The sequence below is a fragment of the Cicer arietinum genome, chromosome 3, assembly GCF_000331145.2.
Source record: "Cicer arietinum cultivar CDC Frontier isolate Library 1 chromosome 3, Cicar.CDCFrontier_v2.0, whole genome shotgun sequence".
In the NCBI taxonomy this organism is placed as follows: Eukaryota; Viridiplantae; Streptophyta; class Magnoliopsida; order Fabales; family Fabaceae; genus Cicer; species Cicer arietinum.
Genome location: NC_021162.2, coordinates 20,034,459 through 20,049,497, shown reverse-complemented (window position 1 = coordinate 20,049,497; position 15,039 = coordinate 20,034,459). Strand labels below are relative to the sequence as shown.

The window sequence follows — 15,039 nt, the reverse complement described above, 5'->3', positions numbered from 1 at the left end:
CCTGCTGAAAAGCCCATGATCGGTGTCAACTACAAGGGTGAGGAAAAGCAGTTTGCTGCTGAGGAAATCTCATCTATGGTTTTGATTAAGATGAGGGAGATCGCAGAGGCTTATCTTGGTTCTACTGTGAAGAATGCTGTTGTTACAGTTCCTGCTTACTTTAATGACTCTCAGCGTCAAGCTACCAAAGATGCTGGTGTTATTGCAGGTCTCAATGTTTTGAGAATTATCAATGAGCCAACTGCTGCAGCTATTGCATACGGGCTTGACAAGAAAGCTACAAGTGTTGGTGAGAAGAATGTGTTGATTTTTGATTTGGGTGGTGGTACTTTTGATGTCTCTCTTCTCACTATTGAAGAGGGTATCTTTGAAGTTAAAGCCACTGCTGGTGATACCCATCTTGGTGGTGAAGATTTTGATAATAGAATGGTTAACCATTTTGTTCAAGAGTTTAAGAGAAAGAACAAGAAAGATATTAGTGGTAACCCTAGGGCACTTAGGAGGTTGAGAACAGCTTGTGAGAGGGCGAAGAGGACTCTCTCATCAACTGCTCAGACCACTATTGAGATTGATTCTCTTTATGAGGGTGTTGATTTTTACACTACAATCACCCGTGCTAGGTTTGAGGAGCTTAACATGGATCTCTTCAGGAAGTGTATGGAGCCTGTAGAGAAGTGTTTGAGAGATGCAAAGATGGACAAGAGCACAGTTCATGATGTTGTTCTTGTTGGTGGTTCTACTAGGATTCCCAAAGTTCAGCAATTGTTGCAGGACTTCTTCAATGGGAAGGAGCTTTGCAAGAGCATCAACCCTGATGAGGCTGTTGCTTACGGAGCTGCTGTCCAAGCAGCTATTTTGAGCGGTGAGGGTAATGAGAAAGTTCAAGATTTGTTGCTTTTGGATGTCACTCCATTGTCTCTTGGTTTGGAGACTGCCGGAGGTGTCATGACTGTATTGATTCCAAGGAACACTACCATTCCCACCAAGAAGGAACAAGTTTTCTCTACTTACTCAGATAACCAACCTGGTGTCTTGATTCAAGTTTATGAGGGTGAGAGAACAAGAACAAAGGATAACAACTTGTTGGGAAAATTCGAGCTTTCCGGCATTCCACCTGCTCCCCGTGGTGTTCCTCAGATCACTGTTTGCTTTGATATTGATGCCAATGGTATCTTGAATGTCTCTGCCGAGGACAAAACAACTGGGCAGAAGAACAAGATCACCATTACCAACGACAAAGGAAGGTTGTCTAAGGAAGAAATCGAGAAGATGGTTCAAGAGGCAGAGAAATACAAGAGCGAAGATGAGGATCACAAGAAGAAGGTTGAGGCCAAAAACTCCTTGGAGAACTATGCTTACAACATGAGGAACACTATCAAAGATGACAAGATCAGTTCAAAGCTTTCTCCAAGTGACAAGAAACTGATTGAGGATGCAATTGAGCAGGCCATTCAATGGCTCGATGCCAATCAGCTTGCTGAAGCTGATGAATTTGAAGACAAGATGAAGGAGCTTGAGACCATCTGCAATCCTATTATTGCAAAGATGTATCAAGGTGGAGCTGGCGAAGGTCCAGAGGTTGATGATGATGCTCCACCTCCAAGTGGCGGCGGTGCTGGTCCCAAGATTGAGGAGGTCGACTAAGTTTAATTGTTGAGATATCAGTAGAAACTTGTGCTTGCGTCTAATATGGTTGGGTTATGTCCCTTTTAGGATTTTTTTGGCTTTTATGAACAATATTGTTGTGTTATTTCCATTTTGTTTGTCATATTTGATCGGTAATTGAAAACACTGGCTATATTTCAGTATCAAATTTTTGCACTTTTTCATGACTCTGATTTGGTTCCTATATTATATTATACCAAAGTTAAATTCATCTGGCTTCTGCCCAATGTTTTTAATTATTCCACACTACAAATTATAAATATTGGAAAGAACTTGAAATAAATGTGTTCCATGTATTATGTGACGATGACCGCAAGATAGTTTGCAGATTACAGTGGCCACAACCTTTGGTGATATTTAAGTCCTGAGTGAAGAGCTTTTCAGTATGAAAGCTTACATAGTAACACTTGGTTGAATACGTTATTTATTCCTGAATTATATACTGGAATTCAGAAGTTCAAGTGGTTCAACGATCAGAATTCAAATTTTGGCTGTTTGTTTTTTATTTTTGAAATTTAATTTTAATTTTAATTTAGAACTTTGTAGATTTTGACTCTAATTTGAATTTTACACTCAAATTATTTTTTAACTCTTATGTAAGTTTGTTCTTTAATTGATTTTAATTGTATTAATTTACAAATTTTAAAAAAATTAATTAATGTTGGTACTTGTACAATACACTGAATTTAATGTGTTCCTTATATAACCAATTCATTTAAAGTAAAAATATATAAAACTATATTAAAAAAACAATGAAAGAAGGGAGAAAAAAGAAGCAAATGTAAGCAACAAGGAAAGAAGGGATGAAATGGGAAAAAAGAAATAAAAAGATTTCTAATTTCTACTCGAAGTGGAGAAAGAACCCTCTACACTTCTTAAAATAGAGTTTCATAATTCTCAACATATACATGATATGCATGTAATAAGTTGTGAATTCAGGCCGTGTAATATAATTTATAAAACTGTGAGCAAAGTTGTGAACCAATAAGCTCAAAGTGATGTCTTTCTTGATTTCTCCATACCAAAGAAGATTTATCCCACGAAGAGACATTCATAAAAATATTGTTGCTGATGAATTATAGTTACGCTTGCTAAGATTGGTGATGGTTATGCTACTAATGCGTGGAATCGTTGTTGGATGAGGGAGAACATTTTTCATTATTAACTTAGTTGAAGCAATTCTGAATGACAGTTTCAGCACTTTGTGTGGGAAAATCTTGTAGATGTTGATAAATTTTTCATGATAGCTTCTAAAATAAGTTTATAACTTATGTCAAAATAGTATAATCCTATTTTTCACTTTGAATATTGAAATAACTTATATATAATCAAAAAAAGAAATAAATTATATATAAGCGTTTATATTGTTTATCTATAAACAAACCCAAAGTAACTAAAGAAAAGGTGATAAACTCTTATAAACTCAACCAAATACCCGTACAAGTGTTTATTTAGATAAACTCAAATAAATTGAAATTGAAATTATGTCTGATAAAACAGATCCTTAGTAGCACTGCAGTTAGTTTATAGAAATTCTAAAATTAAACAAGTTTCCTTTGACTATCCACTCTATTTTGTCACTTAATACAACACCTAGAATTCTGAAACCACGAGCTGGAATTTTTAAAATCTTTTGACCTCTTATTTATAAAAGGAAAAAAGTATTAAAAAAAAAGTTCTTTTACGTCATTTATAATAATATGAAAAGTACACTATCGTGATGAGCAGTCTCTTGCACAATTGCATGTGTAACTGTCACATAACCCATCTTTTAGCTGAAAACAAAAATTATTATACCAAAAGAAAATGATCCAACAAAGGTTACATATTTAATTTAATCCACTAGAAGCTGAAACCTTATTGATCACTTCCTGTTCCATTTCAACTAATTGATTACAGAACATTTCAACATCGTTTGCCTCTTGCTTGAACATGAACCTGAACTCTTTCCATTGGTACTGACCAACACCATCCTTCAAAACTGGACCGGTGACTTTTGCTAGCACATCGAATCCCTTGCGATCAACTGATGTAACGTAAGCATCCTTAACACAACACCAGAGACTGTTAGTTGTTGATAAGATTACATATTATGATAACAAAAAACAAAGTAAATTAAGTGATATGGTTAGTCGTGAGACAAGATGATACTATTTTTTGGTTTCAATTTAATGTTGGTTAGAGATGTTTAATTTAGAAAACATATTTTAGCATTTTTTGGGTATAACCAAGGTATCATCTGCGTACAACAGCAGAGACATACATCACAAATAGCATAAGCGCTTATCATGTAAGTATTTTTATATAAACTATTTCTATAACAAAAGAAAAAATAAAGTCAAACTGTTTTCTTATAAGTTATAAGTTGTTTTCATAAACTATCTTGGAGAGCTTGTGGAAATAAGCTAAAAACAACTATGGTCAAAATTTTTTCTATAAGCTCTCCCAAACATGTTTATGACAGGATATAACTCAAATAAGCTAATCCAAACAGACCCTAGATATATAATCGGTAACACATATTTCTACTTCTAAAATGCTATCTCATTTTTCATTACCTAAGAATGATCAATGTATCTTGCAAGTTGCAACCACGCTTGTAATCAAGAAGATAGCAAGTAACCAACTGGGGTGTAAAGAAGAATCGAGATCATGAAATTACCTTTGCATTTGCATTCATGTAAACAAAACATAAAAGCACGAGGGCTCTACGCCTAGCCTCGCTTTGGTTAATACCATCAATCAACTTCGCTGAAAATGGAGCTAAACAAGAAAAATACGAGACATGAATATTTTTGTTACATAAATAAGAGATACCAGATTAATGCATTTCAATTCAGGTTTTCACCTAATAGATCAGCTTTTGATTTTCCTAAATCTTCAATATCCACTTCAGAAGTGCTTCCTTGGCCATCAATAAATGTGCAAGATCTGAGCATTAAACTCTTACATTAGATGGAACAAATGTTTCAGATTTTTTTAATTTTACTCATAGTTAATGGTTGTTCTAATCTTACTTCATTGGATGCAAGACAATGAAAAACAAAAATTGAAGTTGATTATTTTAGGAAGAATTTCCAAAATAATGACTACTGTAAAAACCTGACTAGAACATACATACTGAACAGAATCATGGGTAATAATCTCATACTCTTGATTCTAAGCAGTAGTCATTAATTTCCTAGTAACCATTACTTGTGTCATAATTAAGTATTGGCACACAAACTTAACAAGAAAATAAAACCAAAAGTTTCCTAGATGGAAACAAAACAGTGAGTATGCTCACCCTCCCTCCCACCAAATGAGAGTGTGTTTAGAAGAGAGAGAGTCTATGTATGTTTTCTATAACAATATGAAATTATGCATGTTAAACTTGCAGTGTAGTCAAATATTGATGCTATAGCACTATAGCATAGCAGATTTTGATCAATCCGCAAAAAAAACTGTGACACTATCCTAGTTTTGCTATTACAGCAATAGCAGACTCTTACAAATTTTACTAGCTGATGTAGTGGCAATAGTGGAAAAAAGAGAATTTTAGGGTTTTCCCATATAACAAAACTGAAGAATATGTTTAGTAAAAAAATACTGAAGAATATGCACGTGTGCCATACATGACTTATTTTTTAAATAGAAATTTTTTAAAGTCACTTGGTATTACTCCTATATTCACTGTGGTACATAAACCATTCAATATTAAACGATCCCGTGGTACATAAACCATTATTGATGACACTGTAAACTTGTAACAGGACTGTAATCAAGTGTTTGGGATTGGGGCAAGAGCCAATCCGCAAAAAAAACTGTGACACTATCCTAGTTTTGCTATTACGGCAATAGCAGACTCTTACAAGTTTTACTAGCTGATGTAGTGGCAATAGTGGAAAAAAGAGAATTTTAGGGTTTTCCCATATAACAAAACTGAAGAATATGTTTAGTAAAAAAATACTGAAGAATATGCACGTGTGCCATACATGACTTATTTTTTAAATAGAAATTTTTTAAAGTCACTTGGTATTACTCCTATATTCACTGTGGTACATAAACCATTCAATATTAAACGATCCCGTGGTACATAAACCATTATTGATGACACTGTAAACTTGTAACAGGACTGTAATCAAGTGTTTGGGATTGGGGCAAGAGCCAATCCGCAAAAAAAACTGTGACACTATCCTAGTTTTGCTATTACGGCAATAGCAGACTCTTACAAGTTTTACTAGCTGATGTAGTGGCAATAGTGGAAAAAAGAGAATTTTAGGGTTTTCCCATATAACAAAACTGAAGAATATGTTTAGTAAAAAAATACTGAAGAATATGCACGTGTGCCATACATGACTTATTTTTTAAATAGAAATTTTTTAAAGTCACTTGGTATTACTCCTATATTCACTGTGGTACATAAACCATTCAATATTAAACGATCCCGTGGTACATAAACCATTATTGATGACACTGTAAACTTGTAACAGGACTGTAATCAAGTGTTTGGGATTGGGGCAAGAGCCAAGCTAGATACTAGAACCAGATATGCTCTTTGCATTCATCTATGACAGCACAAATCAAATCATAGATATAAACACACAAGTTCATACCTCATTTTAAATCTATATACAGAATAGTTTTCTACGACTTCCAACAGTTCCTGAAGATTATCACTTCGCGATGTACTGCTACCACTAGAACTTAGTACTCCAGAAACAGCGTAACTGAACTCTTTTATTGCTTCTTGCTCAGATTTTATGACTTCGTGAAGTTTTTCTGCAAGAGACTTGGCCTACGCCAACATCAATAAAGCATCAATATAAAAACCGAGTCTATATTAATATACTACATTCTGCTGTCACTTGCCAATATTACGATGAACCACCCTTCTTAATACTATATCATACCTGGCTGGAGGATAAGTGAAAGCAGGACTCTAATGCTTACATTAGAAAAAGAAGACAGAGCATAAAAGTGGAAGTAATGTTATGCATTTTAGTACAGGATCTATTGATTTATGTTACAAGAAAGAGCATAAAATATGCAAAATAATATAAAACTCCATCTTTTCCGGTATCATCCATAGATGTCAGGTTATTTAATTCATGTGGAGATTTTTCAAAGCCAATATAAACTTTCAGAAAATTAAAGTTTAATCATATAAGATCAATGTTATCGATAGCAGATGGCAGACCATGGCGAAAAGCTAAAAGTCCACAATGGCGTGTTTATAAATTGGCAATGGCGGTTGTCAAAAAATCCACCACCGCAACCAACCATGGCTAATATTTGACAAAACTGATAGAGGTACAATTGGAAGACAATGTCCTGAAAAAGTGGCGAATTTTTGGAAACTGTCATAGGCAATTTGTGAAGGAATATCTACCATGGTGGCGCCATAGGCCGCAATGACGTGTTTATATGGCAGATTTTTGGCTACTGCTAGATAGGATTTGTCAAAGTATTATTTAGTTCTTTTATCAGATTCTAGATATTAAAAGGCAATCGTGAAATTGGCATATGATAGGTTTTTTAGAAGAAGTGGAATATGATAGGTTAATAGACTTAGTTAGCTAGGCAGAGATAGTTAGAAGAAATAAATAAGGTATATGTTGTATAAGGATTGAGAGGAAGAGTTAGTCAACATACCTAAAATATGTGAAATGATAAAAAAAAAAACAAGCATATGAAAAGATGTTGTATCAATACCTTATCTTCATTGAGAGGAAGAACATCTCCAGATAAAGCTACTCGTGCTGGTAACTGCAGCATGTGAATAAACCAATTAGCTTATACCTTTATTTCTTCTAATTATAGGAGAATCTTAAAGCAAGCACCATTAGGACAAAAGTCCTTCATTAGTAGTTTCTTGAAGAACTAAGCAAAGGTATACAAAACATTGTTTGATATTATATTATTTTCAAAAGAAAACATAAAAGAAAACATGTATGTGGACACAACAGGCATAATACACAACCTTTTTCAATGATTTCAATATAGCCCCTAATCGGCCTGGAAATGGACTGGTTACGGCAAATGAACCGCGCTCGTCAATGATTGTGTTCTGCATAAAACAAAAATCAAATGTGTTATCCTGCGATGCAACTACGAAAAGTATTCAAATTATTTTGTCAATAAAATTTAGTCTTCTTCTTGAGTGCAAATAAACATTAGCATCATATACAAAATCCCCCCAAAAAAGTCATCTTCAATAAGGTAGTGTTCTAAACATTCCTTCTGGCTTCTGCTTTTAAGTGCTACAATTTGATTAACTTGATAGGTCCAGCTGATTGCATACTTGCATGGACTTATGACAACAAACACTGATAAAAAGATTAAGCAAGAGGAAGACAGACTAATTACACTCAAAGCAACTAGTTATCACTAAAAACTAAAAATAATTAACAAAAATTATGGGAAAAAGTCAAAACCAAACCTTAATTTTTCCCTATAATTTTCACCACAATTTTAAGGAGACCTCAAATTAACCTTAGAAAAAAGCTCTCTTCTGATACTTAAGTGATGAACAAATTTTTAATCCTTAGGCTCTATTTGGGAGTTTTGAGGGAAGGGGAGGGGAAGGCTTTGAGGGGAGGGGAGTAGAGGAAAAATAGAGAAACTTTTTACCTTTTTTGAGATTTTTTTTTTGTAGAGAATGAAAAATGAAGCTTATGATTAATATATTAATATTGAGAGTATTATAACAACATAAATTAGATTTGAATGATTTATCAAAGCCCTCCAAAATCCTCCTCCCTTGCAATTTTTAAGTTCCCCCAAATTAGGGGGATTTTTAATTATGAAGAAAGAAAAAAACTCCAACACCCTCCCCTTCCAAAGTCCTCCATTCTTTCGACTTCATCCTTCCTTTTTTTCAAAGCCATCCCCTCCCCTCCCCTCCTAAACTCCCAAACACACTCTTAAAGTATGCATATTATGTAGCCCCAACACTTCCAATTGACGGAGCTTCAGTATCGGATACCAACACATGTAATTACACTTGTCCCGCGTGGATAGCTCGGTTGGTGAGTTAAGGGACGTAAGTATTAAGAAAATAGTTACTTCTATTTTCTTAATTTATTACATGTGCTTACCTGTCAGTGATGTCACGTCTAGTGTCTATATCAGTATCAGTGCTTCATAAGAAATATTCAAGTTGAACTTAGAGTCTAGGACTTACCTTTAGTCTTGTCATCATTCATCACATTGGACATGAAAATGATGCAACTTATAAACAAACAAAAAATGGAAAATAGAGGGACAGCAAATTTACCATATTATGCAAATCATTTTCTGGAACCCATAGGTATGGCTGCCCTTTTCTAAGTATATACTTAACCTTAGATGTATGAATATCTCCTTTGCTGTTGAAATCATACAAAAGTAACAAACAAAAATCCCATTAGCCAACTTTCTTAAGCAGTAACACAATCATCAAACCCTAGCTCCTAAATTATTATTATAAGTCAAAACAAAAACTTTATGCAACACTTCAAGTTAAGTTGTGTAAGGAAATAAGGGCAAGTTTAAGGTTTGTGAGGTGTCAATAGAAAAAAGGGTTACCTTCCTTTAGCATCTACTTTGATAGTATTAAGAGAACCTTGCCAGTTTGATGCCAATATATTCTGCCATATATAACAGGGAATGAAACTATGAAATGAAACATTGTTGAAAATTAATAATGAGAATGAAGCTATGAAATTAGAAGAGAAGAGAAGAGAAGGAGGAACAACCTTGCATTTCTCAGCAAATGTTAAGACCGTTGTTTTGTTGCGTTTCATTGTTTTGGAGTGTGCACACAACCTGTTTGAGAAAACTACTGTTGGTTTTAGGGACTGTAAGCAATGCGAAGCCGAATGTTTAACCTTTAAACGTTATATGTCCTTGTTATTGTTATTTATTTATTTTTGAGGAAATTGTGATTGTTATTGTTATTGTTATTATAAATATAAATAAAAAATAAAAAATATGTTATTGTTTTTAAATTAATAATTAATTAAATTTGATCTAATGTTATTCTGATATTATCTCATAATAAAATAATTTTTTAAGACATGAAAATTCGTTTACCTAATTTTTAAATAACAGTTCAATTTTATAATAAATAACAGTTGACAGCTATATTTTCTTAAACACAACAAATAGAATTATTATGACATTATTACTACTAATATATCTCTTTTTGTTTTGGTAATTAATATTTTTTAATATAAAAATATTACTATCTCTTTAATTTGGAGAGATTCTATTCAGTTATCAAAATATATTTTTTATGGAATAATTTTTAGTCAGAACTCCAATTTATAAAGGTTTTTTACAAAATAAAATTAAAGAGTTAAAAATTAACAAAAAAATATTAGAGAGTTCAAAGAAATTATATTTTTTGATAATATTTACTTAGAACTTGATAAAACTAGATGTTGCAGTCGTATGAGTGAAATTGAAGTAATTGTTTTATATTATGTTAAAATGTAATTAATGTTTAAAGTTTAAAACTTTTAAAGTTTTAATAGTTAAATAATTTATTACAATTAAAATTTTATTATAAAAAAATTAACATGTTTTATTCATTTGTGTGGTTGATTTTATGATTCACTTGAATATTTTTTGGGTCAAATAATTTAGTGATTAGATTCAGATACATTAAATATGAAGAAATGACAAATTTTAAGTTTCAATTTAACCCAATACATATTAAATATAAGTATGTACATATGGATGTCTTCAATATTTATTCCTTTGTTTTCATTTTTATTTTTTTAAAATGTATCTTTTATGAAATTTAATTTCGCAAAAACTTAATAGAAAAGTTAACAAGAGTGACGAATTCTATACAATTAAAACTTATTAAAAGATATTTTTTGTAAAAGACATGTTTATTGTTAGATAATGTTATTATATATTAGTAGTAAGAGTAGTTTAGATACTTATATTCTCTTATATATATACTTATTGTAACTCTATTAACTTAAGTTTAGTTCATTTGTTTATGAAACTCTAGTCATGGTTTCCTTCTTTTCTCCTTTTCTCTTCTTCCTATTCTATTGTGTTAGATTATCATTGTTAACATGGTATCAGAGCTTTGGTTGATTTTGGGATCTATTGTAAAATGGTCCACAACTTTGGTTGATTTTGTGCGACCCGTTTTGCGGCCAGTATCGATTTGGTTAATTTTTTTCTGTTATTATTTGTTATGGCTGATGCTAAGGATAATTCTCAAGTTGTTAGTGTCCACCTTAATGGACAAAATTACTCTTACTGGAGTTATGTGATGAAAAAAAAATGATTGGAAAAGATATGTGGGATTATATTGATGGAAATTCTGTTAAGTCTACAAATAAAAATGATGAAGCTAAATATGTAAAAGATTGGAAAACATTGAACGTTAGGAATTCAAAAATTATTACTTGGATTAATAATTCTGTTGAGTTGTCTATAGGATTGCAACTAGCAAAGTATGATACTGCTAAAGAGATTTGGGATCACTTGAAACGTTTGTATGTTTAGTCTAACTTTGCCAAACGTTATCAGTTAGAAAGTGATGTTAGGACCCTTAAGTAGAACAATATGACCATTTAGGAATTCTACTCGACAGTGACTAATTTGTGGGATCAATTGGCTCTTATGGAATCAACTGAGTTGAAAGCTGTTAAAGTGTACATTAATCAGAGAGAGGAGCAACGTTTGGTTTGATTTCTGATATGATTTTGAGGGACTTCGAGGGGGTATTTTGCATTTTTCCCCTCTTCCTAATGTTGAATCAGTAGTTAGTGAATTGTTGGCAGAAGAAATCAAACTTAAAACTCATTATGGTGTGTCAGATAAGGGAATTCTCTCAACTCCTCCTTTTGTTTTTGTTGTTCCTATTCAAAAAGGAAAATCTCAAGGGAGGGTTGAGCTTAGTAGTGATGAATGCACATTTTTCAAAGAAAAAGGTCATTGGAAAGCACATTGTCCGAAAATTGGGGAGAGCACATAAGAAGAATTTTAGGGGGCCATCATTCAATGTTGTTGTTTCTGCTCCTTCTACCATTGGCTCTAGTTCTAGTTCTGTATACTCATCTGAGACTGCTACCCAAATATCTGATATTGCACAACAGCTTCAAAAATTTCTTGCCACTCAATCACATGTCATGTCTGCCACCTCTTCTAAAGGTTTGAACTCCTCTAGTATGTCAGGTATATCTCCTTCCATATGGATTCTTGATTCTAGAGATCTCACCATACTACATATGATGATAAAAATTTGGTGTCTATGAATCCTGCCTCGTATGTGTCGGTTATGACTGCTGTTGGTGCTCATATGACATTAGCATGCATTGGTTTTGTCTCTATACCTAACTTATGTCTTTCTGATGTTTATTATATTCCTAATCTCACTTTGAGTCTTGCTTCTGTTAGTCAAATATGTGATTTTGGTTATTCAGTTATATTTTATTCCACTTCTTATTGTGTGCAGGATCCACATTTCAAGAGGCTGATTGGGACTTTATATTTTGGATGACATGCGAGTCTTAGATACTGCAACCTCAACAACTACTGGTGACTTATTATCTAGTTTTCTCTTGAACTCTTTGTCTTCTAGTTTTTATTTATGGCATTCTCGCCTTTGACATGTTCCTACTTCTATATTAAAATATTTGGCTTCTACTGGAGCTTTAGGAAAGTTACAAAACAGTGATATTTCAAATTGTTGTGGTTGTAAACATGCTAAATTTCCAGTTTTACCGTTTAGTAAAAGTGTTTCAGTTTCATATGCGCCTAATGATTTAGTTCACTCTAATGTTTGGGGTCCATCACCGGTTCTCACAAAAAATGGATCTAGATATTATGTTTCGTTTATTGATGATTACACTCGTTATTGTTGGGTTTATCTTATGAAAAATCGATCTGGATTTTTTTGACATTTATCATACATTTCGTGCCATGGTCAAGACTCAACATAATGTTATCATAAAGTGTTTTCGTTGTGATTTAGGTGGTGAATATACCTATAATAAATTATCTGAATTACTTGCTTATGATGGCACCCTCCACCAGTACTCCTCAACAAAATAGAGTTGCTGAAAGGAAACGTCGTCATATTATTGAAACTGTTCGTTCTCTTTTGTTGTTTGCTTCGGTTCTTAATGAGTTTTTGGGGAAACAGTTCTTACTGTTGTTCATGCTATTAATAGAACTCTATCATCTATCATATCTTGTTTGTCTCCCTTTAAAAAGTTGTATGCTTCTATCTCTGATTACTATTCTTTCAAAGTATTTGGTTCTACTTGTTTTGTTCTTCATCCACAAGTAGAGCACAGTAAGTTGTCTCCTCGGTCTGCCATGTGTGTTTTTATTGGTTACGGGGATGGTCAAAAGGGTTATCGTTACTTTGATCCTCATGCAAGAAAACTATATGTTTCTCGTAATTTTGTTTTTCTTAAGCACATCCCTTTTTACTATGTTTCCTCTGATTCTCAGATTATTAAGAGTTCAAAACTAACCCATATTCATCCGCTTGATCATAATGGTAATGCTTTTAGTGATTGTAATGTTGAGCGTTGCAGGACAAATACTACTATTCCACATGACGACATCCCCTTGTCCCCCCAGTTGTCCAACCACCTCATGCGATTGTTGATCCTCCGTCTCCGCCTCCTCGTTACCCCTCTCATCACCCGTAAGTCTATCCAATTACCTGATTTTGTCTATTCCACTTATTCAACTTCTTTTGCTTATTTCTTAACCTCTATTCACAACTTTTTTGAGTCATCTTCCTATAAAGAGGCTATTCTTGATCCTCTTTGGCAGTAGGATATAGTAGAAGAACTCTATGCATTGCACAAAACATTGTTGAGACAAAATCTCAATTTAATGTTTTGATGAAAACAAACAAAAAGTTAATTAAGAATTCTAATTGTGATTCTAAGTATTTTGATATTTAACATGAGTTTTTGAGTATGTTAAAACAAGATAGGTATCAAACATCACAAATCAGATCAAAGAAAGCAGTTCTAGAAAAAGAAGATTGATTCTGGAAAACGAAGATTGATCTTGACCTTCTGCTGAGAAACGAAGAACGATCTTCGTTTATGGCATAAACAAGGATAATCAGTTTCCTTGAAAAAGAACAATCCTGGAAACAATATTCATCTTATATTCTCATATAAAATCAACAAAAGATCAATCCAAGTCACATTTGTTCCAGAATTTGAAGAACCAAAGACATGCTTCAGTAAAGGCATAATACAAGATCATTCTTCAAATGAGGCATTTACAAGTACAAGTTTACAGGCTGTAAAAGTTGTACTTCAATCCTGACCTGCACGCAAGAAGTCATCCCAGTCAGCTGACAACAATCATAAAGTACAGAACAAATCATCACAAATTCGAAGATCAATCCTAGTTCTCAAGATCGATCTTGGATGCAGCTGTGATCACTCTTGTTTTTGGCAGACTTTATCCAACAACTGTTTCATAACAACTAGCCCTATTTCAACGGCCATATGAGCTGTCCCAAGCCTTCTTGAAGTCTATAAATGCAGCTTCAAGATGAAAAACAAAACACAACTAAGTACCAAGCAAAGATCAATCATTTCAATCATACTCAAGCATCTCAATATCATTCTTAAAGCTTGTTGTTTTTAATCTTTGTGTTGTGTTAGAATCAATCACAACTGAGTTCTATTTACAGAATCTATTTCTCAAACAAGAGTTGAGCAATACTAAGAATCTAATACTCTTAAAATCATTACTTTGTAACTCAAGGCTATTTTTGATAACATAGCTTGAGTAGTGTGTAAAAATCCTTTTAGGTTCTAAAAGGTATCTTGCAAAATCCTTTCTGAAATAGTGTAAGGTAAACCTGTGAAAAATCATTTTTAGGTAGAAAGGTAGAAACCGTGTAAAGATCAAGATTGATCCATGAAAACCAAGAATGATCTTGGTTTGAACACTTAGTGAAAAATCTCACGGTTGTGAGGATTGGATGTAACCCGGGTTGGGTGAACCACGATATATCCTTGTGTGATCTATCTATCTTTATCTCTATTTTTTTTTATGCATTACAATCAGAGTTTATATTGATAACATTGATATTGTTGTTTTTTACTAACCAAGATCAATCTTCGTTATAACCAAGATCAATCTTGAGTTGAATTTTCAGTTTTAAACAGGAATACTTTAAAAGAGGCAATTATAATTCAAACCCCCCTTCCTTATAATTGAAATTCTTTACTTCAATTGGCATCAGAGCTCGGTCTCTAAAGTTGAGCACCTAACAAGTGTTAGAGGAAAAGATTCAGGAAGAAGAAGTAATGTCAGAAGGCAACACGTGCTTAATGGAAAACTTAGAAAATAATGAGGTGATCATTTCTAAACTCTGTCCTATTTGTGAACAAATGGAAA

The 15,039-nt window shown here is 33.1% G+C and overlaps 2 protein-coding genes across 2 annotated transcripts; one reads left to right on the top strand and one right to left on the bottom strand.

Annotated features, from left to right (window-relative positions):
- Nucleotides 1-6: 6 nt before the first annotated feature.
- LOC113785803 (heat shock cognate 70 kDa protein 2-like) lies at nucleotides 7-1,832 on the top strand. The gene has a single exon (XM_027332862.2). The coding sequence runs from the start codon at nucleotides 16-18 to the stop codon at nucleotides 1,642-1,644; it is 1,629 nt and encodes a 542-aa protein (XP_027188663.1). The 5' UTR covers nucleotides 7-15; the 3' UTR covers nucleotides 1,645-1,832.
- A 1,497-nt stretch (nucleotides 1,833-3,329) lies between these two features.
- LOC101500820 (uncharacterized) lies at nucleotides 3,330-9,522 on the bottom strand. The gene is made up of 9 exons (XM_004492070.4): nucleotides 9,384-9,522; nucleotides 9,214-9,275; nucleotides 8,924-9,014; nucleotides 7,628-7,714; nucleotides 7,360-7,413; nucleotides 6,261-6,442; nucleotides 4,514-4,596; nucleotides 4,328-4,428; nucleotides 3,330-3,710 (listed from the first exon to the last, which is right to left on the bottom strand). The coding sequence occupies exons 1-9, from the start codon at nucleotides 9,429-9,431 to the stop codon at nucleotides 3,495-3,497; spliced, it is 924 nt and encodes a 307-aa protein (XP_004492127.1). The 5' UTR covers nucleotides 9,432-9,522; the 3' UTR covers nucleotides 3,330-3,494.
- Nucleotides 9,523-15,039: the final 5,517 nt, after the last annotated feature.

Coding starts and splice junctions, on each gene's coding strand:
- LOC113785803 (XM_027332862.2), top strand. CDS start 16: ATGATCGGTGTCAACTACAAGGGTGAGGAAAAGCAGTTTGCTGCTGAG.
- LOC101500820 (XM_004492070.4), bottom strand. CDS start 9,431: ATGAAACGCAACAAAACAACGGTCTTAACATTTGCTGAGAAATGCAAG. Junction 4,597..6,260: donor GTATATAGATTTAAAATGAG/GTATGAACTTGT, acceptor TTTAATGCTCAG/ATCTTGCACATTTATTGATG. Junction 3,711..4,327: donor ACATGAATGCAAATGCAAAG/GTAATTTCATGA, acceptor TGTTGTGTTAAG/GATGCTTACGTTACATCAGT.